Source organism: Piliocolobus tephrosceles, chromosome 15, assembly GCF_002776525.5.
Source record: "Piliocolobus tephrosceles isolate RC106 chromosome 15, ASM277652v3, whole genome shotgun sequence".
In the NCBI taxonomy this organism is placed as follows: Eukaryota; Metazoa; Chordata; class Mammalia; order Primates; family Cercopithecidae; genus Piliocolobus; species Piliocolobus tephrosceles.
Window position 1 is genome coordinate 74,154,168 of NC_045448.1, and position 27,537 is coordinate 74,181,704.

At 37.2% G+C, this 27,537-nt stretch overlaps 1 protein-coding gene across 5 annotated transcripts in view; it reads left to right on the forward strand.

Annotated features, from left to right (window-relative positions):
• ALMS1 (ALMS1 centrosome and basal body associated protein) overlaps positions 1-27,537 on the forward strand; it is a 220,513-nt gene that overhangs the window by 184,582 nt on the left and 8,394 nt on the right. For all 5 annotated transcript variants that reach the window (XM_023223966.2, XM_026456443.2, XM_026456446.2 and 2 more), the window contains 3 exons: positions 24,682-24,802; positions 25,971-26,174; positions 26,492-26,733. In XM_023223966.2, the coding sequence (XP_023079734.2) occupies positions 24,682-24,802; positions 25,971-26,174; positions 26,492-26,733 (567 nt within the window). The remainder of the gene's footprint in view (positions 1-24,681; positions 24,803-25,970; positions 26,175-26,491; positions 26,734-27,537) is intronic.

The following is a 27,537-nucleotide window of genomic DNA, read 5'->3' on the forward strand; positions in this document are numbered from 1 at the left end:
TTTTTTAAAGTAAGTGAAGAATTGGGAATGACACAGAGTAAGGCTTTTGTTCCATAGGGGAGACAGAGAAATGGATCCAGGAGAGGGTTTGTGCATGTGTAGTAAAATACACATGACATAAAGTTTACAGCTTTGATCATTTTCAAGTATACAATTCTGTGGCATTGAGTATATTCACAGTATTTTACAACCATCACCACTATCTATTTCCAGAAATTTTTTGTTAACCCAGTGGAAACCCTGTACCCATTAAGCAGTGACTCTCTGTTCCCTCTTCTTACCAGCCCCTGCCAACCAGTAATCTATTTTCTGTGTCTGAGGATTTTCCTATTCTGGTTGTTTCATATAAATGGAATCATTTAATATATGACCTTGGTATCAGATTTCTCTCTCTTAGACTTAATGTTTTGAGTATTCATCCATGGCATAACATGTATCAATACTTCGTTGCTTTTTATAGCTGAGTATTACTCCATTGCATGTATATACCACACTTTGTTTATCCATTCATTCATTGATTTGGGTTGTTTCCACTTTTTGGTTATTGTTAATAGAACTGATATAGAGCATTTGTGTACACCTGTCTGCAGTTCTTTTGGGTATATATCTAGGAATGGAAATGCTGGGCCATATGGTAATTCTGTGATTAGCTTATTGAGGAACTGCCAGACTATTTCATAGTACCTGCACCATTTTGCATTCCCATCAGCAGTGTATAAGGATTCCTCCAACCCTCCTACTTTTTTCCGCAGTTACTGCTTTAGTTTATATTCGCACCAGCAGTTCACAAGGGTTTCAATTTTATTGCATCCTTGCCAACACTTATTTTCTATTTTTTAATATATAAGCTAGCCATCCTATTGGGTGTGAGTTAGTATCATTGTGGTTTTGATTTGCGTTTCCCTAGTGGTTATTCATGTTGCACATCTTTTTATGTGCTTATTTAACCATTTGTATACCTTCTTTTGAAAAATGTCTTTTCAAGTCATTTGGCCATTTTAAATCTGGCTGTTTGATTTTTTTGATTTTTGAGTTGTAGGGATTTTCTGTATATTCTGGATATTGATCTCTTATTAGATACATGATCTGAAAATATTTTCTCCCATTTTGTAGGTTGCCTCTTTTACAACAGTCATTCTGCTAACCATGTCTTCTGACATATGGAAGTTTTAAATTTTGTTGTAGTCCAATGTAGCTATTTTTTTTGTTTGTTTCTTGTGCTTTTGGTGTCATGTCTTAGAAATATTTGCCAAATCCAGTGTCATGAAAGTTTTCTTCTTAAGAGTTTAATAATTTTAGCTTTTACTTTTAGGTCTTTGATCCATTTTGAGTTAATTTTTGTGTATGGTGTAAGATAAGGGTCCACCTTCATTCTTTTGCATGTGAATATCCCATTTTCTCAACACCATTTGTTGAAAAGACTTTGTTTTTTCCCCAGTGAATGTTCTTGGCACTCTTGCCAAAAATCGTTTAGCCGTATATGTGAGGGTTTTTATCTGTGCTCTCTATTATGTTAGTCTATATGTCTCTCTTTATGCCAATACTGCACTGTTTTGATTTACTGTATCTTTATAATGAGTTTTGAAAGCAGGTAGTGTGAAACCTGTAACTTAGTTCTTTTTTCAAAATCATTTTGGCTCTTCAGTGTCCCTTGAGATTTCATGAATTTTTAGTAAATATTTTATTGTTTTTAATACTATCATATGTGCAGTCCTCTTTCTTAATTTCATGTTTGGATTATTCATTGCTAATGTATAGGTACATAAATAACTTTTACATACTTGTATCTTGCAGCTTTGCTGAATTTATTAACTCTATTTTCTTGTGGATTTTTAAGGATCTCTAGGATTTCATGTTGAGGAAATTCCCTTTTTGTATTTTGATGAGTATTTTTGTCATGAAAGCATTTTGGTATTTGCCGAATTCTTCAACATCTGTTGAGATTACTGTTTTTTTTTCTTTTTCCTTCCTTTTTTTTTTTTTTTTTTTTTTTGAGACATAGTTTCGCTCTTGTTGCCCAGGCTGGAATGCAATGGCATGATGTCAACTCACTGCAACCTCTGCCTCCTGGGTTCAACCGATTCTCCTGCTTCAGCCTCCCGAGTAGCTGGGATTACAGGTGCCTGCCACCACACCCAGCTATTTTTTGGATTTTTAGTAGAGACAGGGTTTTACCATGTTGGCCAGGCTGGTCTCGAACTCCTGACCTCAGGTGATCCACCCCTCTCGGTCTCCCAAAGTGCTGGGATTACAGGAGTGAGCCATCGTGCCTGGCCTGTTTTTTTCTTTTAATCTGTTAATATGGTGTATATTTATTGATAATCATATTTTGAACCAACTTTATATTCCTGAGATAAATACCACTTGATCATAAAATTCTGTTCATATGCTGCAGGATTGTTTATTAGAATTTGAAGAGGACTTTTTACATCTGTATTCACAAGGAATATTGGTCTATAGTTTTTTTGTGATGTCTTTACTGCCTTTAGTATCAGGGTACTACTGGCCTTGTAGAACGAGGAAGTTTTCCCACCCCTTATTTTTGGATAATGAGTTTGAGAAGGATTAATGTTAATGATTGATGTTAATTCTTTAAATGTTTGGTAGAATTCACCAGTAAAGCCATCTGATCGTGTGTTTTTCTTTGGGGAAATTTTTTTTTCATTACTGATTCAATGTCTTCTTATAAGTCTAGATTTTGTTTCTTCTTGAGTCAGTTTCTGTAGTTCATGTTATCTCCATTGAATCTACATTATTACTTCTGCTTGCTTTGGAGTTTTTTTGTTTTTTTTTTCTCATTTCTTATGATTCAAAGTTAGGTTATTCATTTGGGATTATTCTTTAATGTAGGCATTTGTAGCTATAAATGTCTCTTTGAGCCTTGCTTTTGTAGATAAGCTCTGCCTTCATTGCATGCCGTTAAGTTTTGGCATGTTTTGTCTTCTTTTTCATTTAAAGTGTTTGCTGGTTTCTTTTTTGACCATTGGGTGTTTAGGACAGTGTTGTTTAATTTCTACCTGTGAATTCCCCACCTTTCCTTGTTACTGATTTCTGGTTCTACTCCATTGTGACCAGAGAATATACTTTGTATTATTTCAATCCTTCATTTATGACCTTGCATATGATCTGTCTTTGAGAATTTTATGTGCATTTAAGAAGAATGTGTATTCTGTTACTGTTTGGAGTGTTCTCTATTGTTTTAGGTCTAGCTGGTTTTGTTGTTCAAGTCCTCCATTTCCTTATCAGTCTTTTGTCCAGTTTTTCTATGGCTATCAGAAGTGGAGTATTGAAGTCTCCAGCTGTTACTGTGGAACTATCTATTTCTCCATTGAAATCTGTCATTTTTTTTGCTTCATACATTTTAGGGCTCTGTTGTCAGATGTGTATATGTTCATAATTGTTATATCCTCTTCATGAATTAATCCTTTTATCAGTACAAAATCCTATTTTTGTCTCCTGTAACAATTTTTAATGTAAAGTCTGTTTTGTCTGATATTAGGGTAACTACCCTAGCTCTCTTTTGGGTAACTATTTGCATAGAATACCATTTTTATCCTTTTAATTTCTAACTCTTTGTGTCTTTGGATGTAAAGCCAGTCTCTTTTAGACATAACATAGATCATCATTTTTTATAATCTATTCTGCCCTCTCTGCCTTTTAATTGGCGAGTATAATCCATTTACATTTAATTTCATAAGAAAGGACTTACTTTTCCCATGTTGTTGTTTGTTTTCTTTATGTCATATCTTTTTTGTTTTTCATTTCTGCTGCCTTCTTTGTATCTAACTGATTTTTTGTAGTGTACCAGTTTTATTCCCTTTTCATTTCTTTTTTTTTTTTTTTTTTTTTCTTTAACAATTCATAGTTATTTTCTTACTGGTTACATTTAATTACAATTAATACCTTAAACATATAACAACCTAATATGAAATAAAACCAACTTAGCTTCAATAATATACAAACACTGTTGTTAATACATCTCTATTCTTCCCCTTAACTTTAATAATATACAAAAACTGTGGGTAGACATCTCCATCCCTTCCTCTTTAATTGTTATAGTCACAGATTCCATCTTCATTTTGTCCCCACAAAAATAGATTTATAATTATTTTATGCATTCGTTTTTTAAATCAGATAAGGAAAAAGGGAAGAGTTACAAACCAGAAGTATAATAGAGACTTTATTTTTACCTGTGTACTTGCCTTACCCTTATTTCTTATGCCTTATTTCCATGTGTATGCCTGAAGCCTTATTTCTATGTATAACTTCAAGGTATTGTCAAGTGTCCTTTCATTTCACCTTGGAGTGGACTTTATCATTCCTTAGAGGGAAGGTCTACTGGTAACAAATTTACTTTTGTTTATCTGGGAATGTCTTTTAATTTCTCCTCTATTTTTATTTTTATTTATTTATTTATTTTTTTGGAGACAGAGTCTCGCTGTTGTCGGCCTGGGATGGAGTGCAATGGTACGATCTCAGCTCACTGCACCCTCCACCTCCTGGGTTCCAGCAGTTCTCCTGCCTCAGCCTCCCAAGTAGCTGAGATTACAGGCGCCCACCACCATGCCTGGGTAATTTCTATGTTTTTAGTAGAGACAGGGTTTCACCATGTTGGCCAGGCTAGTCTTGAACTCCTGACCTCAGGTGACCCACCTGCCTTCACTTCCCAAAGTACTGGGATTACAGGCGTGAGCCACTGTACTGGGCCTTTTTTTTTTCTTTTTAAGACAGAGTCTCACTCTGTCGCCCAGGCTGGAGTACAGTGGCACAGTCTTGGCTCGCTGCAACCTCCACCTCCTGGGTTCAAGTGATTATTCTGCCTCAGCCTCCTGAGTAGCTGGGATTACAGGCGCCCACCACCATACCTAGCTAATTTTTGTATTTTAGTAGAGACGTGGTTTCACCATTTTGGCCAGGCTGGTCTTGAACTCCTGACCTCAGGTGATCCACCCACCTCGGCCTCCCAAAGTCTCCTTTATTCTTAAAGTTTTGCTGGAGATAGATTTCTTGTCTTACACTTTTTATCTTTCATCATTTCAAATATGTCGTTTCACTGCCTATTGGCCTCCATGGTTTCTGGTGAGAAATTAGCAATTAATCTTACCAAGGATCCCTTCTGTGCTCGCCCTTACTCTTACTGCTTTCACAATTCTCTGTCTTTGGCTTTGACATTTTGATTATAACATAGCTCAGTGTGGCTGTCTTTGAGTTTATCCTACTAAGAGTTCATTGAGCTACTTAGACATTTAGATTCATGTTTTCCCCTTATCAAGTTGGAGGAGTTTCCAACCATTATTTCTCCAAATATTCCTTCTGCCCCTTTCTTTCTCTCCTCTTTTGGGATTCCTAATGTGCATATCTTGCTAAGTTTGATGGTGTTCTACAAGTCTCTTAAGCTCTGTTCATTTTTCTTCATTCTCTTTTCTTTCATTTTCTATTTTTTTAGAGTAGGGTTTCGCCTATCTCCCAGACTAGAGTACAGTGATGTAATCATAGCTCACTGCAGCCTTGAACTGTGGGCTCAAGAAATCTTTCTGCCTCAGCTTCCTGAGTAGCTGGGACTACAAGGCATGCACCACCATACTTACCTCATTCTGTTTTCTCTTGTCCCTCAGAGTATGTAATCTCATTTCACCTATCTTCAAGTTCACTGATCTTTCATCTGTGTGATCAAATCTGGTATTGAACTGCTCTAGTGAATTTTTCATTTTAGCTCTTGTACTTTTCAGCTTCATATTTTCTATTCGATTCCTCTTTGTCTTCATTGATATTCTCTTTGTTGAGACATTGTTCTCTTCATTTCCTTTAGTTTTTTATCCATGGTTTCCTTTAGCTCTTTGAGCACATTTAAAACAGTTGATTTAAAGCTTTTGCCTAGTAAGTCTACTGCGTGTTCTTCCTAAGGGACAATTTCTATTTATTTCTCTCCTCTAACCCATGAATGGACCATACTTTCTTGTTTCTTTTCATGCCTCATAATGTTTTGTTAAAATTTTGGCATTTTGAATATGATGTGATAACTCTGGACATCAGATTTTCCTCCCCTTCTCTACGGTTTGTAGTTACTGCTTGTTGTAAGTTAAAGTTGTTGGTTTATTTAGTGGCTTTTCTAAATTATGTTTGTAACGACTATACTCTTGATTGGTGTGTGGTATTTCTGTTCCTTTAGTTCAGTAGCTAGCTACTTGTTTGATAGAGATTTTCTTAAATTCCTGGGGCCAAAAAAAGCAAAAGAAAAAAGAAAATTCCCCAAGTCTTTGCAGATTTTCTGCATTCGGACACTCCTTCAGTGCTTAGCCAGGCCATTCACAACTCTACCTTAGCCTTGCTTCCTACTTGTACTGAGCCTAAAGGTCAACCAGTGGTGGAAGCGTCTGGTCTTCCCAGGTCTTTTCTGAACATGCATCTTGCTCTGTGCATGCACTTTCTAGTTTCCCTGGTGTACATGGGAAATTTTCCAATTCTTTATGCCCCAAAGATTCTCAGTGTTTCTTCCCTGCTTTTAGTATGTCTGTCGTTTCCCTCAAACTGTTAATTTTTGCTCCAGGCAGTAGTGCCTTGTTCATTTGGTTTTCAATATTTTCAAGGAAGATTCTTCCTCTATAAAACTACTTTTTCACTCTGAGTTATGTTAGGTGAAACTAAGGCAGGTCCCTTCTGTCAGTCCACAGTGAATACTCAGACATGTCAAAACAAACACAATTCTTTGGGAACAAGGTACTACTCCGTGCTCTCTTTGGGAGAAGGTACCTACAGCAGGACCAAGGGCTGCCATCTTTAAGACCACCATGCTGGGTAAGGCGATAGCAGAAGGCTAAGTGAAAATGCTACAAAATTCTTCTACCTTGTGCTGATGGCCTTTCTCCTGGTTTAGCAAACACTTGGTTACTATAAACCTTTGACTATCTTCCAAAGTTCAGATGAGGTTGGTTTTGACAGTTTTCCATATTTTCTGATGTTTCTAGAGAAGGCACTGGCTCCCTTGGAGGTCTCTACTCCACCATTTTTGCTTGTCGCTCCCAAGTAGAGTTGCGTGTTCCTCTGACCATCAAAATAACTAGAGTGACATCAATATAAGGATATGTGATAGGCGTTCTTTTTTTTTTGAGACGTAGTCTCTATTGCCCAGGCTGGAGTGCAGTGGCACAATCTCAGCTCACTGCAACCTCTGCCTCCTGGGTTCAAGCGATTCTTCTGCCTCAGCCTCCTGAGTAGCTGGGACTGCAGGCGTGCACCACCACACTTGGCTAATTTTTTGTATTTTAGTAGAGACGGGGTTTCACCGTGTTTGTGAGGATGGTCTTGATCTCCTGACCTCGTGATCTGTCCGCCTTGACCTCCCCAAATGCTGGGATTACAGGCATGAGCCACTGTGCCCGGCCTGTGTTCCATTTTTAATATCTTTGCCTTTGATTTTACTTCATCCGGTACAGTTTATTTTTAATTTTGCATTTGCACTATTGCTCTTTGCCCATCCTTTTAGACTTTTTGAGTCACTTTACTCAGGTGTTAGTAACATCTGAATTTAACTTTTTTCCCACCCAATCTGAAGGTCTTTCTTTTGAAACAAATTTATTCCATTTAAGTTTATTGTTGTAAATATGTTTGGTTTAAATTTTATTATTTTGGCTTTTGTTTTTCATTCTGATATGTTTATTAAATAAAGGTTTGTTCAGCTAAATTTCATTTCAAAGCAAGGAGGGGGTGAACTTCTTGTGTGTGGTAAGAAACACATACCAAAAAATTCCCTTCTTAACTATTCTTAAGTGTACAAGTCAGTAATGTTAAATGTATTCACATAGTGTTGAAACCGATCTCCAGAACTTTTTCATACTGCAAACCTGAAACTCTATACCCATTGAACAACAACTGCCTTTGTCCCCCTCCCCCAGCTCCTGGTAATCACTATTCTGCTTCCTGTCTATGAATTTGACTACCTTAGATACCTCATGTGAGTGTAAACATACAGAGTTGTCTTTTTGTGACTGACTTATTTCACTTAGCATGAGCTTAAAGATTCATCCATGTTGTAGCATGTTACAGGATTTCCTTCCAAGTCTGTATAATATTCTACTGTTTACATTTACCACATTTTGTTTATCCATTATTCGTTGATGGACGTTTGCGTTGTTTCCACATTTTAGCTATGGTGAATAGTGTTGCTGTGAACATGGGTACGTAAATGTTTTTTTAAGACCTTGCTTTCATTTCCTCAGGATACATACCCAAAAGAAGGATTGCCAGATCATACAGTAGTTCTATTTTTAACTTTTTGCGGAGCCTCAACACTGTTTTCCACAGGTGTTGTGCCATTTTGCAATGCCACGAACAGTGTACAAGGGTTCTAATTTCTTGACATCCTTACCAACACTTTTTTTTTTTATAGTAGCCATCCTCATGGGTGTGAGATGATATTGTTTTGATTTGCATTGCTCTTATGCTTAGTGATACTGAGCATTTTTTATATGCTTTTTGGTCATTTGTATGTCACCTTTAGAGAAATGTCTATTTAAGTCCATTTTTTTCTTTCTTTCTTTTTTATTTATTTATTATTATTATTTTTTTAAAGGCAGAGTCTCACTGTTTTGTCCAGGCTGGTCTCGAACTCCTGGGCTCAAGCAGTCTTTCCCCATTGGCCTCCCAAAGTGCTGGGATTATAGGCATGAACCACCACACCTGGCCTGCCCATTTTGTAGTTAGGTTATTTGATTTTTGTTGTTGTTAGGACTGCTTTATATTTTCTGTATGTTAACCCCTTCCCAGATACATGATTTGCAAATATTGTTGCTTTTGTCTATTGTTGCTTTTGTTACCTGTGATTTTGGTGTAATATTCAAAAAATTATTGCCACATTGAATGTCATGAAGCTTTTTCTCTAAGAGTTATATAGGTTTAGGTCTTCCATTTAGGTCTTTAACCCATTTTGAGTTAATTTTTGTACATGGGTATAAGATAAGGATCCAGTTTCATTCTTTTGCATGTGGATATCCAGTTATCCAAGCATCATTTGTTGAAAAACTATCCTTTTCCCCACTGAGTGGTCTTGGCACCCTCGTCAAAAATCATTTGAACATATATGTGAGAGTTTATTTCTGGGCTTGTTTTCTTATTTCGTTGGTCTACTTGTTTGTCTTTATGCGAATATCACACTATTTTGATTTCTGTTCCTCTGGTAATACATTTTCAAATCAGGAAGTGTGAATCCCCCAACATTGTTCTTGTCTTTCAAAATTGTTTTGGCTATTCAGGATTTCTTACCATTTTTAATGATTTCTTGCTATTTCCAATCTTTCTGGTTGATTGCTATGTAATACATGTTTCTTCAAGTCGGTTTTTTGTTAACTTAGCAACTGTGTAATCTAATTAACTAATATGCTTCAACCACTTTCTCAATCTATCACTATCAGATATGAAACTATCTATTGGCTCTATCATATGAAAAATTAAGAAACTGATTTTACTTTTTCCCACCTGTCCCCCACATAATTTCCCCCAACTAACCAGTAGTGGTTATATTTTGTGAATTTTGTCTCAGCTCATTTATAGTAGTAGTATTACTACATTGACTAGCTTCTCTTTCAAGAATTAGAATATTTTACTTCCATTTTATAAGATCATGAGTTATTTTACATTAGTTGTATTTAAATATAGGGTCAGTATTTAACCAGGAATCTTTTCACATACCTATTTATGAGTTTGTTAATTTCAATCTGTTGCTTGACTAGAATGTTACATGTTCAGGAGTGATCGTCTTTTATGTTCTTGCAAATTTGAGACTGTTACCTTTATGTACTCGAACAACTGGGTTGGATATAAAAGTTTTGATTACCAGTTCTTAATTCAAAACTCTGTTAATTTTGCTCCTCTTTTCTGGGTGCCAGTATTTAATGTTTGTGTTAGCAGAGGCAACCCTGATTTTTTTTCTCCCTAATAGGAGTCCTAGTTTTATATGTGTATATATACACACACATATACACACACATATATATATACACACACACATATATATACATATATATACACACACACAAAGCTTGCTTGTTTCTTTATTTCCATAGTTTGGGGGGAACAGGTGGTTTTTCGTTACATGGATAAGTTCTTTAGTGGTGATTTCTGAGATTTTGGTGCACCCGTCACCTGAGCAGTGTACACTGTACCCAATGTATAGTCTTTTATTCCTCATCCCCCTCCCACCCTTCCCCCCCAAGTCCCAAAATCCATTATATCATCCTTAATCCTTCGTGTCCTCATAACTTAGCTCCCCCTTATAAATGAGAACATACGATATTTGGTTTTCCATTCCTGAGTTACTTCACTTAGAATAATGGTCTCCAACTCCAGGTTGCTGCAAATGCCATTATTTTATTCCTTTTATGGATGGGTAGTATTCCATGGTGTATATGTGCCACATTTTCTTTTCGCATTGGTTGATAGGCATTTAGGCTCCTTCCATGTTTTTGCAATTGTGAATCATGCTTCTATAAACATGCATGTGCAAGTATCTTTTTCATATAATAACATATTTTCCTCTGAGTAGATACCCAGTAGTGGGACTGCTGGATCAAATGGTAGTTCTACTTTTAGTTCTTTAAGGGATCCTCCATACTGTTTTCCATAATGGTTATACTAGTTTACATTCTCACCAGCAGTGTAAAAGTATTCCCTTTTCACCATGTCCATGCCAACATCTATTTTTTTAAAAATGTTTTTATTTATGGCCATTCTTGCAGGAGTAATGTGGTATCTCATTGTGGTTTTAACTTGCATTTCCCTTATAATTAATGATGATGAGCTTGCTTTTTTTTTTTTTTTTTTTTTTTTTGAGATGGAGTCTCACTCTGTCACCCAGGCTAGAGTGCAGTGGTGCAGTCTTGGCTCACCACAACCTCTGCTTCCCAGGTTCAAGCGATTCTCCTGCCTTAGCCTCCCAAGTAGCTGGGATTACAGGCGTGTGCCACCACGTCCAGCTAATTTTTTTGTATTTTTAGTAGAGATGGGGTTTCACTGTCTTAGCCAGGATGGTCTTGATCTCCTGACCTCATGATCTGCCTGCCTCAGCCTCCCAAAGTGCTGGGATTACAGGCGTAAGCCACCACACCTGGCCGATGATGATCATTTTTTCATATACTTGTTGCCTTCCCCCCGATAGAGTCTTGGTCTTGTCGCCCTAGCTGGAGTACAGTGACACAATCTCTGCTCACTGCAACCTCTGCATCCCGGGTTCAAGCAATTCTCCTGCCTCAGCCTCTAGAGTAGCTGGGATAGCAGGTGCCTACCACCAGCCCAGCTAATTGTTTATATTTTCAGTATTTAACTTTTTGTTTTTGTATTTTGTATATTAGTAGTGGTTTCACCACATTGACCGGGCTGATCTCGGACTCCTGACCTCAGGTGATCCACCCACCTCAGCCTCCCGAAGTGCTGGGATTACAGACATGAGTCATTGAATCTAGCCCATTTGTATACCTTCTTTGGAGAATTGTCTGTTGTCCTTTGCCCTCTTTTTGATGGGATTGTTTGTTCTTTTCTTGCTGATTTGTTTGAGTTCCTTGTAAATTCTGCGTATTAGTCTGTTGTCGGATGCACGGTTTGCAAACATTTTCTCCCATTTTGTGAGTTGTTTGCTGATTATTTCTTTTGATGTGCAGGTCCCATCTATTTATCTTTGTTTTTTGTTGCATTTGCTTTTGGATTCTTGTCATGAACTCTTTTCCTAAGCCAATGTCTACAAGAGTTTTTCCAGTGTTATCTTACAGAATTGTTATGGTTTCAGGTCTTAGATTTAAGTCTTTAATCCATCTTGAGTTAATTTTTTTGTAAGGTGAGAGATGAGGATCCAGTTTCATTCTTCTGTATATGGCTTGCTAATTATCCCAGCACCATTTGTTGAATAGGGTGTCCTGTCTTCACTTTATATTTTTGTTTGCTTTGTCAAAGATCAGTTGGCTGTAAGTATTTGGCTTTATTTCTGGGTTCTCTATTCTGTTCCATTGGTCTTCATGCCTCTTTTTATACCAGTACCTTGCTGTTTTGTTAACTATACCCTTATAGTATAGTTTGAAGTCAGGTAATAATGAGGCCTCCAGATTTGTTCTTTTTGCTTAGTCATGCTTCAGCTTTGTACACTGTTTTTTTATTCCATATGAATTTTAGGATTGTTTTTCTAGTTCTGTGAAGAATGATGATGGTATTTTGATGGGAATTGCATTGAATATGTAGATTGCTTTTGGCAATATGGTCATTTTCACAGTATCGATTTTGCCATCCATGAGCATGGGATAGGTTTCCATTTGTTTGTGTCATCAGTGATTTCTTTCAGCAGTGTTTTTTCATTTTCCTTGTAGAGATCTTTCACCTCCTTGGTTAGGTATATTCCTAAGTTTTGTTTTGTTTGCAGTTGTTGTAAAAGGGATTGAGTTCCTGATTTGTTTCTCAGCTTGGTCTTTGTTGGTGCGTAACAGTGCTGCTGATTTGTGTACATTGATTTTGTATCCTGTAATTTTCCTGAATTCATTTATCAGATCTAGGAGCTTTTTGTACGAGTCTTTAGGATTTTCTGGGCATACAGTCATATCATCGGCAAACAGTGACAATTTGACTTCCTGTTTTCCTGCTTGGGTGCTCTTTATTTTTTTCTCTTGTCTGATTGCTCTAGCTAGGACTTCGAGTACAATGTTGAATAGCAGTGGTGAAAGTGGGCATTCTTGTCTTGTTCCAGTTATCAGGGGAAATCCTTTTAACCTTTTCCCCATTCAGTGTAATTTTGGCCGTGGGTTTGCCATAGATGGCTTTTATTACCTGAAGGTGTGTCCCTTCTATGCCAATTTTGCTGAGGGTTTTAATTATAAAGAGATGCTGAATTTTGTCAGATGCTTTTTCTGCATCTTTTGAGATGAACATGTGATTTTTGTTTTAAATTGTGTTTATGTGGTGTATCACATTTATTGGCTTGTGCTTGTTAAGCCATCCCTGCATCCCTGGATGAAACCCACTTGACCATGGTGGATTATCTTTTTGATATGCTATTGGATTCGGTTAGCTAGTATTTTGTGGAGGACTTTTGCATCTATGTTCATCAGGCATATTGGTCTGTTGGTCTTTGAAAAGATAAACAAAATTGATAGACCGTTAGTGAGATTAACCAAGAAAAGAAGAGAGAAGATCCAAGTAAGCTCAATTAGAAACAAAATGGGAGATATTACAACCAATACCACAGAAATACAAAAGATCATCAAGGCTATTATGAAAACCTTTACACATACAAACTAGAAAATCTAGAGGAGATGGATAAATTCCTGGAAATATACAACCCTCCTATATTAAATCAGGAAGAAATAGAAACTCTGAACAGATGAATAACAAGTAGCGAGATTGAAACAGTAATTTAAAAAACTGCTAACAAGAAAAAAGTCCAGGACCAGATGGATTCACAGCTGAATTCTATCAGATATTCAGAGAAGAATTGGTGCAAATCCTACTGAAACAATTCCAAAAGATAAAGAGGGAATCCTCCCTAAATGATTTTATGAAACCAGTATCACCCTAATATCAAAACCAGGAAAGGACATAAAGAAAACTATTGACTCGCTCTTTCTGTGTTTCTCTCTGCCCTGTGCTGTCTCGCTTGCAATCTCTGCAGTCCAGGCCCCCTTCTCTCTCTGTGATCTCTTTGCACTCTGTGTGCTTCTCTGTTCTGTCTGCCTCTGCTCACCCACACCTGCACTCATGCCCCACATGCCCCACCGTCATTCTCTCTGGTTCCCACTGTGTCCGTTGTGTGTCTCTATTCTTCTTCTGATTACTCTTTCCTCCCCCACCCTTATCTCTTATGATATTGCTATGTTTGTCTCTGTGCTTTCTCTGTGTGTTTTCACTCTTTTTCTTTCCTGTCTCCCTTCTGCAGTTCTGTTTCTTGGTGTCTAGTCGTCTTCTGGTGGGGGAGAAGGGATAGTTTACTACTGTCAGTATAAAAAGTGAAGAAAAAAGATCATTCAGCAGTTTTTCTTTATGAAGAAAAAGCTGAAAATGGTGAATAATTTCTCTGTATTTTAGATCTCTCCTTAATTATATTAGCTCATGTTTCCAGCAGGTGGGGAAATAAACAACACAAGCAAACTACCAAACAGAGAGACCTCCATGAGAAAAGAAAATGAGAGCTTTACGTCCAACTAAATGTTTATCAATGTTTCATATATTTTTATAAAATGGAGTTCGTATCAGACTTTACATGCCTATATATGAAGAGAAATTACACTCAAAAGCAGCATCCTGAAATCCAGAGTAAATTTTTTTATATGTTTACAGAGAAAGAGTTAAGATATAAAACTATGTATACACATTATAATCCAAATATACATACATATATGTGTATATATGTATACATATCAATATCACTGGAGCAAAATATATGTCATACATAGAACAAAAAACTGAAATTATTATAAAAATATGAACTATTTTTTCTTTTATATTTTTATCTATTTTTTACAAGAAGTATGTTCTAATAAGAAACCATAAAAGTTGTTTTGTTTAACAATAATAAAATAAGGTAAGCCAGACTGATAAACAGAAAGTGTTAGTTATAAGATTAGAAGGTGAATTCTCAAATTTCTCATTGGCTTCTATTTTGGGTGTAAAAGACCATTTTGAGCCTTCCAAACTAGTCATAATGAACCCTTCTAGAAGTATAGTGAAATAATAGGATTAGAGAACTAGTATACATGGTTTCTGTGCCATAAAGTACAGTTTTCTTTTAACTTCCGGTGCCAAGGGTTGAGTTAAATGTACTCCTCAGTTCGTGACCCCTCTTTTAAAATTTTATCACCATATCCCGTACTCATTTCTGTCTCCCCATAGGAAACCAGTCTTATGTAAATATCTTTCAGGTTACACGAGTTCTTACAAAATACTTATTTTGTAAGTATGCATGAACTTTCATATATAAAAGGTATACCATTATTTTTGTTATGTTCGCTAAGTTTTGTATTTTCAAAGTCTGCCTACATTGCTGTAAGTATATCTAATCCAAGTTTCTAATTGCAAAATGCTCCATGGAGTGCAGCTACCCATTTACCCATGAACTTCTCTATGAAGGGCACCCACATTACTGTCAGCTCCCCAGCACCACAGAACATGGCAGTGCTTGTCTTTTTCCATGTCCCCTTATGCATCTGTCTGAAACTATCTTTAGCATATATACCCAGAAGTGGAATTCTTGGCTTACAGGCTTGTATATTTAATTTCCTACATTAGTACCGAATTACTTTCCAGTTCATATTCCTACCTGCAGTGCATGAAAATTTCCATTTCTACTTCTCTGCCAATTATTTCTAATTTTTATCAGAACACTAGTAAAACAAGTTTCTGTACCATGGGAAGATAGGTTTTTTTTTTTTCTTTTTCTTTTTAATGAAATAATACTTGTCTTGAACATCTAGAGTATCTCTTTAATTTCCATGGGAAGAGAGTTTTTTATATACTTTACAATGCTTTCAACCAAAATACATTCATTTGTTCATTCATCCAAACATAATTATAGAATTGACAAAAGCACAGAGTGACATACTTTAATGAGCTTTTCTCAGATTTGTACATATGAGTAAGAAAATATATGGAAAATTTTTATGATGATATTTTAAAACTTGATTTAAATATCTGGTAAAACTTCATTGTCAAAATACAGTATCCACAGTTGTTCCAAATACCCATGGAATATTTACAAAATTAATTGTACATTAGACAAAATATTGATAAATCCTCAAAGCAGAAGTTTTATAAGTAAGCCCATATTCTGTAACTGTAATACAGTAAAATTGAACTTAACGATTATAATTTTTAATTTTGCCAGTGCTTTAAATTGCATTTCTGTTAGGTTTCCAATTTGCCATTTACATTTCTTACTTTGAGAATTACCTTTATGTGTCCTTTGCCTGTTTTTCTCTGAAGGTTTTTTTCCTGTTCATTTTTGTAAACATATTTGGAGACCACTGTAGTTACTGTTTTTTAAATTATATTTTGTTACTTATTATTTTTTTTTTTTTAGATGTCTCGCTCTGTCACCCAGGCTGGAGTGCAGTGGCACGATCTCGGCTCACTGCAACCTGCGCATCCCAGGTTCAAGCGCTTCTCCTGCCCAGCCTCCTGAGTAGTTGGGATTACAGGCGCGCACCACCACGCCTGACTAATTTTTTTGTATTTTTAGTAGAGACGGGGTTTCACCATGTTGGTCAGGCTGGTCTGAAACTCCTGACCTTGTGATCCACCCACGGCCTCCCAAAGTGCTGGGATTACAGGCATGACCCACCGCACCTGGCCACTTTTTTTTTCTTTTTTAGAGATGTGGTCTTGCTGTGTTGCCCAGGCCGATCTCAAACTCCTGGCTTCAACCAGTCTTCCACCTAAGCCTCCTGAGTATCTGGGACTACAGGCATGTGCCACTGTGCCTGGCTTCCTATTGATTTTTAAGCGTTAATTACATTGTGTTAATACTGGAATAGTATTGTTATGTACTTCTTTATTTCTGTGTTCGTGCTAAGAAAGATCTTCCAGCCTCAAGATTTGTTTTTAAAAAATTATCCTGCTTTACTTTCGATACTTTTTGAGGGATATGGAAACTTTAAGCTTTAATTTAAGCTTAAGCTTTTAATCTACATGGAATTTATTTTTGTGTGTACAGGTATAAATTTATTCCCAAATGGTAGCTAGTTGCCAATAAAGATTTTTAAATAAAGTAATGTCAATAAATGAATTTATTAGAAAAATCTAAGTTCTGTTGCTAAGCTAGACTCCAATCAGTTAGAATTGGTAAATAATTGGCATGGTTCTTTTGAAATTTCCATTCAAAACAACTGAAATAACATATGGACACCTTATAAAAATGGACAGACCTGAAGAGGAAATTAATTCTGACTGAAATATGAAGGAGTTTTATTTATTAAACTTGAAGTTGGATCAGATCATCCAAGTGAAAATATCTGACAAGCTAGATGGATCTGACCCCATGAGGATATCATGAGTGAGATGAAGATTTTAGAGTCATCCGTGTAAAGGTGGTGGTAATTCTCATAGTTATGAAAGCCAAGAGGAAACATATTTGGGAGAATGCACAGAATAAATAAATGTGTAGGGCTACTTCCAGGCCGTCATTTTTCAAAGCTGATAGAAAAACCTTTGGGAAACATGCTGTCTAGCTCTGTCACCCTCTACAAAATTGTACGATCATTTGTCAACCTTCTGGTTTTCCTATGAGTTAATTGAGTGTTTTAGCTCTTGGTTCATTTTCTTTCTGTCCAACCCAAAGCCCTACCGTTATCTGGGAAACTTTATTATCCCATTAGAGTTTTTTTTACCTCAGTTGTAATGATCATTGACCGTAATAATTTCCACTGCATTTTAGCTATACATTCTCTTAACTGTTGTTTGAATTTTGGATACACTCAAAATTGTTTGTTCTCTGCAATCTTTACTTCTTCACATACCAAAACAAATTTTTCAAGAGCCTGTTATGCAGGCACAGCACATTGTTAATTTTCTGAGGAAGATTTTCCATAGTTTTCTGATCAACCACACTGGCAGAAATAGATAACTAGTTCTAATTTACAAAAGGTAAGTAATAGATAGTTACCACCTGAGTTCCTGCTTCTGCAGCCTTTTTTCACTAGGAATTAAATGTATGTCAAAGCATTATTTTTTGGACAGACACTTGGTAATTATGTCACCCCTTGTTGGTGAGTAAATTTTATTGAAAATATACTTGCTGGTTGATTGACACAGTTCTAGAAACTTTTCACAAGAAAAGACAAAATTTGGTGCCATGCACTATATTTCTCATTTTGACTCTGACCGTTTTATCAATGTGTGTCTCTGGTCCTGAGTGATTACAAATGAATTAGCATAAACCCATGCCTCTAAAGGAAAAGCATTCCCAGCAGGCACCTGGCTAGCTGAAGGCCAGCAGTACCAATCCTCCTAACTGAAGAATAGCAGCATAGGGTCATATCAGAAAACATAGCCCTTTTCCTATGCTGGATATGTTTTTCTAAGCTCAGTTTCCACCTAACAGGTAATTTTTTAATTGAAAAGCTTTTATTTCTAGGTCTGTCTCATGTCTTTAATCAATAAATATGGGAATGAGTCTCATTTAGTTCTTAAATAAGCTAAAGAGTTCTACAAAAACCCCGAAACATCTCTGAGATGGTTCAGTTACTTTCTATTCTTAGTGTTGTATAAGACAGCAACAGGTGAGTTTGCTCTCATAATGGAAATTAAAACAGAAGCAGCCAGCCAGCATATATTTCCTTCCAAGATTGTGTACAACAGAAAGCCTAACCCATGGTGGCTGACAATGTTATTTAATATATGGTCACCTAAATCTTTATGTGTCAGGTCCATTGCAGTGGGCTACTCCACACCCAAGCCTGAGGGATGAGGAGATTATTAGAAGCGTGGGACTTTCCCACGGACTAAGGAAAGTGGACCGTTGTGGTTTACTGACTGCATATATAAATGGATTCAGAAGAAAAAAAAAAAAAAGTTCTATCCCATGATGGGTCCTCAGCACAGATTGTGAGACACAAGTGCAGGTGTGTGCATTGTGACTATTGCGAATCTGTGGATGGATTCAAAAATCACACGGCATGGTTCTGATAGTTTGTGCTTGGCCCAGCTTTAGAGTAGTGCTCCATCACACCTACAGCGTTCAGTGCCCACCTTTTTGTTAGGATTGTTTGTTGTTTATTACATGAAAACAACACTGTTTATCACCTTCCAAAGTTGATCTTTTTCTGATTTCGGTAACATAGGAGATGCAGAACTAGAGAGTATAAGCTTTTTTTCTCCAAACAAGACTTCATAGTCCACATTTTTTCAGTTTGCATGCAATAAAGTGCATTTTATGCCTTGACGTATTTCCCATGCCGTAAACTTCACCTGTTTAAAGTATACAGTTTAATGGGTCTTGTTATAGTCACTGAATTGTGCAACCATCACCATAATCTGATTTTAGAACATTTTAAACACCCTCCAGAAAAATCCTGTAACCATTAACAATCAATCTTCATTTCCCCAACCTCCCACCTCTGCCACAGCCTGCAGGCAACCACTAATTACTTTCTGTTTCTATGGATTTGCCTATTCTGGACCTTTCATATAAATGGAATCACACAGTCTTTTGTGACTGACTTCATTCACTTAACATAGTATTTTCAAGGTTCATCCACATCATAGCAGGTACTCATTCCATTTAATGGCCAAAGGACATTCCATTCTATGAATACACATTGTATCTATTCATCAGTTCATGGACATTTGTGTTGTTTCTATTTTTTGTCTATTATGAACAAAACTGCTATGAACATTCATATGAAAGTTTTTTTGAGGGCATATGTTTTCATCTCTTGGGTATATACCTAGGAGTGGAATTAATCATACGGCAACTCTATGTTTAACCATTTGAGGAACTGCCAGACTTTTCCAAAATGACTGCACCATTTTACATTCCCACCAGCAGTATGTGAGGGTTCCAATTTTTCCACATCCTAGTAGACAATTGTTTTTGCCTCTCTCTTTGATTGTCATCTTCCTACTGGGCTGGATAATTATATTGGGTTGAGAGAGAATTTATTCTTAGACTCTTTTCTATTTTTAAATGTTTACCTTTTTATAGGCAAGCATTACTAAATGAAAAAGAATTTCAATGAAAACGGAAACATTCCAAGGCTTCTCATATAACCCAGTGTAATTGTGTGTTTTTTCACACCCTGTGGTGCACACTGACTGCTTGTGTCCTTTGGAAGTGCAGGATGTTCACAGAACCTCAGACTTGGAAGGGACTCTTGGAGTCCTGTGATCCTACCCACTGCCATCAACACTTCTGTTGCATCTGCACCAAATGACAGGCCACCCTCTAGTAGCTCCACCTCTCACGTGCTGCTTATGGGGCAGCAGTTCCATTTGCCTAAGGCTCTAGTTATCAAAGGCTTTAACTTAGATCCAATATCTCCTTGCATTGGAGTATCTGGCTCTGCTCTCAGAGCTGCTCTCTGAAGGCACAGGAAACAGACCTAGCCCTCTGCCTCTCGGGCCTCCTTTCCTGATGTGTTTTTTCTCAGGTCTTTACTCCATGAACCGTTGCACATGGGCTGTGGTTTCTGCTCTCCTTTCTGAGTCTGGCAGCTTTCCTGGGTATAAGTTTGTTGGTGTCTTGTTTTTAAATATATCCCTCTCAGCTAAGCTTGTTGTGCTTCAGATAGTGAGAACGTGTTGACCAACACAACTTATCACCTTCATTCAGTGGCTGGACCATGTCTGTGGCCTAACATGTTATTCCTGTTGAACTCCTTAAATCTTTACTGCCACACCCTTCCCCACAAGCTTTTGTTTATTCTCATTTCTTGAACTGGTAATACAGTACAACCACATGTACAAAATATTTGATCAGGAGTGTCCTTCCTACTCCTGTTCCCCAGCACCCAACACTCCTTCCCAGAGGTATACAATAAAATGTCATCCATTTTAAGTATACAGTTAACTTTTAGTAAATTTACAGAGTTTCGCAGTCATCACCACAATCCAGTTTTAGAACATTTCTGTCATTACCAAAAGGTCCCTTGTACCTCTTTGCAGTCAATCCTCGTTCCCAGCCCCAGGCAACCTCTCATCTGCCTTCTGCCTCTTCTGGAGATTTTATGTATATAGCATCCGATGTGGTCTTTTGCATCTGCCTTTTTTTGTTAACATAATGATTTCAAGGTTCATCCGTGCTGTAGTATGCATCAGCGGTTCCTTTTTGTTGCTGAATAGTATTCCATTTTATGGATATACCACATTTTGCTTATCTTTCAGTTGATGGACATTTGGATTGTTTGATTTTTTTGAATAATGTGAATGCTGCTATTAATACTTGTGTAAAAGTTTTGTGTGGGCATACGTTTTCATTTCTTCTGGGTTTTTACTCAGGAATGAAATTGGTAGGTCATACAGTAGGTTTATGTTTAACTTTATCAGAAATTGCCAAAGTGTTTTTCCAAAGTGGCTATATCATTTTACATTCTTTCCTGCAACGTGTGAGGATTTCGGTTTCTCCACTTCCTTGTCAACACTTGCTGTTGTCCACTTTTTTATTTATAGCCATTCTAGTGGGTGTGAACTGGTATCTTGTGAGTTTAATTTGAATTTCCCTAATGACTGATGATATTGAACATTTTGTGTGCTTATTGGCCACTCTTACATCTTCTTTGATGAAATGTCTTTTTAAATCTTTTCATTCATTTTAAAATTAGGTTATCTTCTTACTGAGTTGAAAGAGCTCTCTGTATACTCTGGTTACAAGTCCTTTATCAGATGTATTTTTTGTAAATGATTTCTCCCAGGTTGTGGCTTTTGAAGTGCAAATGGTTTTAATACAGTAATGACGAAGTCCAGTTTAAACTGTTTCTTTTATGGATTGTGGATTGTACTTGTGGTGTTATATTCAAGAACTCTTTGCCTAACCAAAGTCACAGAGATGTTCTCCTATGTTTTTCATTAAAAGTTTATTGTTTTAATTATTATGTTTAGGTCTACAATCCATTTTTACACTTTTTGTGTACGGTGTGTTGTCTAACTTCATCTCTTTGCATAGGGATATTTAATTGTCCCAGCATTATTTGTTCAAAAGAATATTATTTTCCCCAATTAGTTGCTTTGGCCCCTTTGTTGAAAATGAATTGATCACATATGTAAGGCTTCATTTGGAATTTTCATTTTGTTCCATTGATATGTCTATATCTTTTTTTTTTTTTTTTTTTTCTTAAGACAGAGTCTCACTCTGTTGTCCAGGCTGGAGTGCAGTGGCGCAATCTCAGCTCACTGCAGCCTTTGCCTCCCAGGTTCAAATGATTCTTCTGCTTCAGCCTCCCGAGTAGCTGGGACTACAGGTGTGCACCACCACGCCCAGCTAATTTTTGTATTTTTAGTAGAGACCGGGTTTCACCACATTGGCCAGGCTGGTCTCGAACTCCTGACTTCCTCATCCACCTGCCTCGGCCTCCCAAAGTGCTGGGATTACAGGCATGAACCACTGTGCCCGGCCAATCTGTATCTATCCTTATATCAATACCACAATGCCTTGATTGCTGTAACTTTTTAAGATTTGAAATCACGAAATATAAGTCCTCTACCTCTCTTTTTTTTTTTTTTTCAGTAACTTTTGGCTCTTGTGGTGCTTGCCATTTCCATATAAAGTTGAGATCACTTTGTAGATTTCTTGAAAAATGCATGCTGGAATTTTGATAGCGATTGAGTAGAATCTACAGATTAACTTGGGGATAATTGCCATCCTAACAATTTTGAGACTTCCAATCCATGTATGGTGAATGTCTCACCATTTATATTGACTTCTGATCTCTCCCAGCAATGTTTTCTAGTTTTTAATGTGCAAACCTTGCACTTCTTTTGTTAACTTTATTCCTAAATATTTTATTATTTTTGATGCTATTGTGAGTGAGATAGTTTTCTTAATTTTATTTTCAGGTTGTCACTTGCTAGAACATAGAAATACAATTGATTTTTTATCTTATTAATCTTATATTCTGCAACCTGGGTAACCTTGGTTATTAGTTCTAGTTCTTTGTGGATTCCTTAATATTTTCTACAGAGAAGATCATGTCATTTGTAAATAAAACCACTTTTACTTCTTTCTTTCAATCTGGATTCTTTTCTTTCAGAGACATTTTATAAATAAAAAAGCAAACACCTACATACACTTTTTTAGTACCTAACATGCTTTCTTCCCTCCTTTTATAGCTGCAGAGAAGGTATAATGTATTTCATATCAGTCACTTCTTTTTCATGTTCCTTTTTTTAAGGAGAAAATAAAAAGATTTTTTTTAACATCATGGTAGTCTCTAGTTTTATATTAGTGTTTTATATTTTACCATCTAAATCATCTGTTCTTTCTAAAATGCAGATTTTGTTTCCTTTTCTAGATGGGGAAACTGACACAAAGAGGTTGTGTCTTGCCTAAGTAGAGACTGCTAATAAAGGGAAGACGTGAAACTGGCCTAGCTGTTTGGAATCCTGACACAGAGCTTTTTTTTTTTTTTTCCTGCATCAAAGTTGCTGCCATTCCTCCTGCCTAATGAGCAGACCCTTACAATTGCCCCTACTAAACATACTCTGATTTAGCCCATCATTCCTGTTATTATTTGGGATCCTGACAGAGGCTCTCTCTCTGATGAGTATTGTATGTAAATTCTGCTTTCTATATCTCTAAGACATTTATGTGTAAAATCTTAAGAAGGAATAGCCAGCACCAAACCCAGTGATTGCACACAGTAATTGCTTAGTAAATATTTGTTGTCAAATGCAAGGTGCACCACTCAGTAAAGACATCTCTGTTTTGAAATTATATTTGGATAAGGTTGGTTCAATCCGTTATGATTCTATCAACTTGTATTATCATCCAACCCATATAACTCCATCTTGCCCTCAAAGATGCTATGAAATGTTTTGGCATTTTGTTCAAATCTAGGTACAATATGTTACGTATTCTTTTGGTTAGCCAGTAAAGTGACCTTCTCTACTAGAGAAAACAAGGCTAACCTGGCAGGGCATGCTCTGCCTGTCTGACTCAGCCTGGCTTAAATCTGCTCATTTTTTTTTGAACAGTTCCTAGCAAATTATCTGATTCGTAATGCATCCTAAGTTTTACATGTCATCAGTGTTCATCCCACTAGTTTGCAATGCCTACCTTTCCGACAAAGCGTTTCCTTTCTTCAACTGTCTAATATAGATCTTCCTCACCAAAATTCTGTTACAAGTTTCTTTATGACTCTGGAATATGGTTTATCTAGCTCAAGGGATCAGATATCCTCAGTTTCCTATCCTCACCCAGGCTTTAATTTACCTCCACCAGACCTGCCTAAGTAGAAAATTCCCTGCATTTATTCAAAATATAGATGCCCAGACCCTTCACCTAGAGATTCCAATTCATTATTCTGGGTTAGCCTCCCTCTGTCCTTATTAACGATGGAGATATTAACAATGAACAAGTTTAAGAAGTACTATTTTACACTATAATATTTTGTTCAGCTATATCTTGTTAATCTTTTTGTCATCTACCAACATTCCACCATCAGCTGCAATCTCAGAAATTGCCTTCATTGCTCTACTTGCTCTGAATGTAATTAAAAGGGCTTTGGGACTCTCTAATACTTTTTGCAATACTCTAGTCATCAGGACGTCTCATGAGCCTTGCAGGTCTTTGGTGTTTGTCTTAATATATGTGTCTGAGTCAGCTCTTAATTGGAATGCACTGTCTTCAGTTCATCACTTTTTTTTACCTATCTCCAGCCCTCTTTATCGCACATGAAAATTATATGCAGGTGTCACTTCAGAGTTTCATTCTGAAGATACATCAGACTAATGTTTGGCTAGCATTCTCTTCAGAGTTTTTCCAAGCCCAGTGAAAATAGCCAGGCTTTTTTTGTCTTACCACCTTACAACAGCTTCAGTCCTATCCGACTACAACATTCTCCCTATTACAGATACAAGGCAGCATGTTCACAGTATCTCAAGCTTCTTCTAAATGCATCTCAACAGTTTGAATTGGATTAGAAAGAGGACTTGTTGGCTTGCTTATCCTGTGGGTAACTGTGACATTGACTGCAGGTAATAATAACAAGATCTATTTTATTTTTCTAGGTAGCAAACCATGTGATTTCTTCTGACTCTATTTCCTCTTCTGCCAGTAGTTTCCTGAGCTCGAACTCTACTTTTTGCAACAAGCAAAATGCACACATGTTAAACAAGGGCATACAAGCAGGTAATTACTTGAATCTAAACTTTTTCATTGAAATACATTGAAATGGCTCTTAAACATATAAGATACTCAACCTCAATCATAATAAAGGACATGAAGATAAAACTATATCCAAGTGCCAATTTTCATCTTATCAGATTGGCAAAAATTCAAGTTTGATGGCAAGTTTGTGGGCAAGAATGTAGGGAAGTGGGTTCCCTTGTATATTCCAGTGAGAGTAGAAGTTGGTTCACTATGAAAGACAATTTGAAAGTTTCTATCAAAATTACTTTCACTCAGCATTTTTACTTTTGAAATGTCTGCTATAGATATACTATGAATACGTGGAATTTAACCTAAAGATATGCTTGCATATGTGCAAAATAGTGTACAAAATTAACCACTAAAACATCATTTATAGCAGGAGATTAAAATGAATTTAGGTGTTCCTCAATAACAATGATTACATAAATTATTGTATATCTAGATAATGAATGAAATTCTGCATAGAATGAGGAAGCTGTCTCTGTACTAACATGGAAAGATCTCCAAGGCATATAATTGATTTTAAGAAAAGGTACAGAACAGTGTATAGCATACTACAATATGAATTTTTTTTTTTTTTAATGAAAGAAAGAAAGGAGGGAAGAGAATTACTTAAATGTGCCAAATGAATTCTCTGGAACCATATGGGTTTGTGAACAGAATAAATGAAGATCAGAAGTAGAAAGGAGGATTTTTAGCTATTGCCTTTGTATTCCTTTTGGTTTCATAAAATAAAAATAAATAAACTTTCATCTTGATTTGTTTCTTCCCCTCAAATCCTGTCTTTACTTCTGTCAACCTCTTCCTTACCTGGGTGACTACCAAAAGGAATCTAAGTATTTACTGTCTTTCTGACTTGGGATCAGAGTTGAAATCCTTTACCCTTTGAACCCATATTTGTTCTTCTTTCCCTCTAATACCTAAAATGACTTACAAATAAAACCCTTTCTTTTTTCTTCTCCCTCTTTTTCCCTTCTACTCTCTCCTGTCCTTCCTTCTCTTCCTCTCTCTCTCTTCCCATCCCTCCATCCCACACAAAGGGATTGTATTTTTGAAACATTAAAAAGAGTTCACGTACTCACTTGAATAAACCTGTCAACTCAGCCTCAAGGTTACTCCCAGAGACACCTATGATCCTTCCCCTCAGGTAACTTGGAGATTGTGAACGGTGCCAAAAAACACACTCGAGATGTTGGGATAACTTTCCCAACTCCAACTTCCAGCGAGGCTAAATTAGAAGAGGACAGTGATGTGACTTCTTGGTCAGAAGAAAAACGTGAAGGAAAACTGCCCTTTACCAGTTATCCTGGAGACAGAAAGTTAAAAAAGAACAAGAAGAATTCCCATGAAGGTCAGTTTCTCATTCCAGATCTTGTAGTAAAGAAACTAGTGAATTTCAAGTCCCCTGCGATGCAGACTGTGTGTTTCCAAGTGACTGACTCTATGTGGCCCCCACCTACCCCCAGTCACCACCTTGTCAGGTTTTCAAAGTCCAGCACTGCAATTACACAGTCATCCCTGCAGTGAAACCAGACTCAGGGGCACCCTGTGGCCGCTGACAACTGAGACCCTTGAGAGACTGTATTATATGCATGTCCTTGATGAGAGCTGGGTGGGACTGTAAAAAAGTGAAAAATCTGTTTTCCTTCTAAAAACTATTTCCTGTAGGAGTTTCCTGGTTTGTTCCTGTGGAAAATGTGGAGTCTGGATCAAAGAAGGAAAATGTGCCCAAGACTTGGGGCCCTGGCGTCTCCTGGTTTGAACCAATAGCCAAGACTAAGCCGTGGAGGGAGCCACTGAGGGAGCAGAACTGGCAGGGGCAGCACCTGGACGGTCGGGGCTCCCTGGCAGGCCCAGGCAGAGAGGATGGCAGAGACCCACTGAAGCCATTTGTGAGAGCAACCCTGCAGGTGTAGTGACGTTGACTTAACTTTAGCCCTACGTGTAGGGAGAAGAAGGGCAAGGCACAGAGAAGCTGGCTGTGTCACTTGGCGAGCTGAGGTGTAGGCCCGAGACCCTCTTTTCTAGCACCTCTGCAGTTCACCTGGTTTCACGCATGAGGGCTGGGTTTCTCATCGTCCGTCAAAGGCTGCCTTACTCTTAACCATAGATAGTGCATCACCCTCAGGATCTGGGAACAGGGCCACAGGAGGGAGGATTTGCAGTTCTGCTTATCGGCCTTGTGGGTCCTTGTATGTGGAGGGCCCAGAAGCCTGACGCTTGTGCGGCCTCATGCGTGTTCCTTCATGTCCTCAACTGCTCTTTCTGCTCCATGTCAGATTTAAAGGAAACCAAGTCTCTTCTGATATGTCCCTTAGGGGATAAAGGAAATGTTATTAATGATGTATTTGTTTGAATAGATCTTTAAAATAGCACCGTAGGCAGAGCTGTATTGCATTGATGGTTTGGAGAGTTGTAATCACCGTAGTCTTAGTTCCTGGCCTATGCTGAAGGCATGTCTTTGTTCACTGCGGGTTCCAAGCTGGAGCTCTCCCCCACAAAGAGGTGTCGGAAGATTCTTCAACTCTAGATATTTTCTCGGCATTTGAATCAGGCTTCCCCATACCTCTTAGGCAGGTGGTGTTTTTCCAGGCATTTGGAGAGTAGATTGCATCATTAATGTGAGGCCGGGCATTTTCTTATTTTCTTTCTTTCTTTCTATCTATCTATCTATCTATCTATCTATCTATCTATCTATCTATCTATCTATCTAT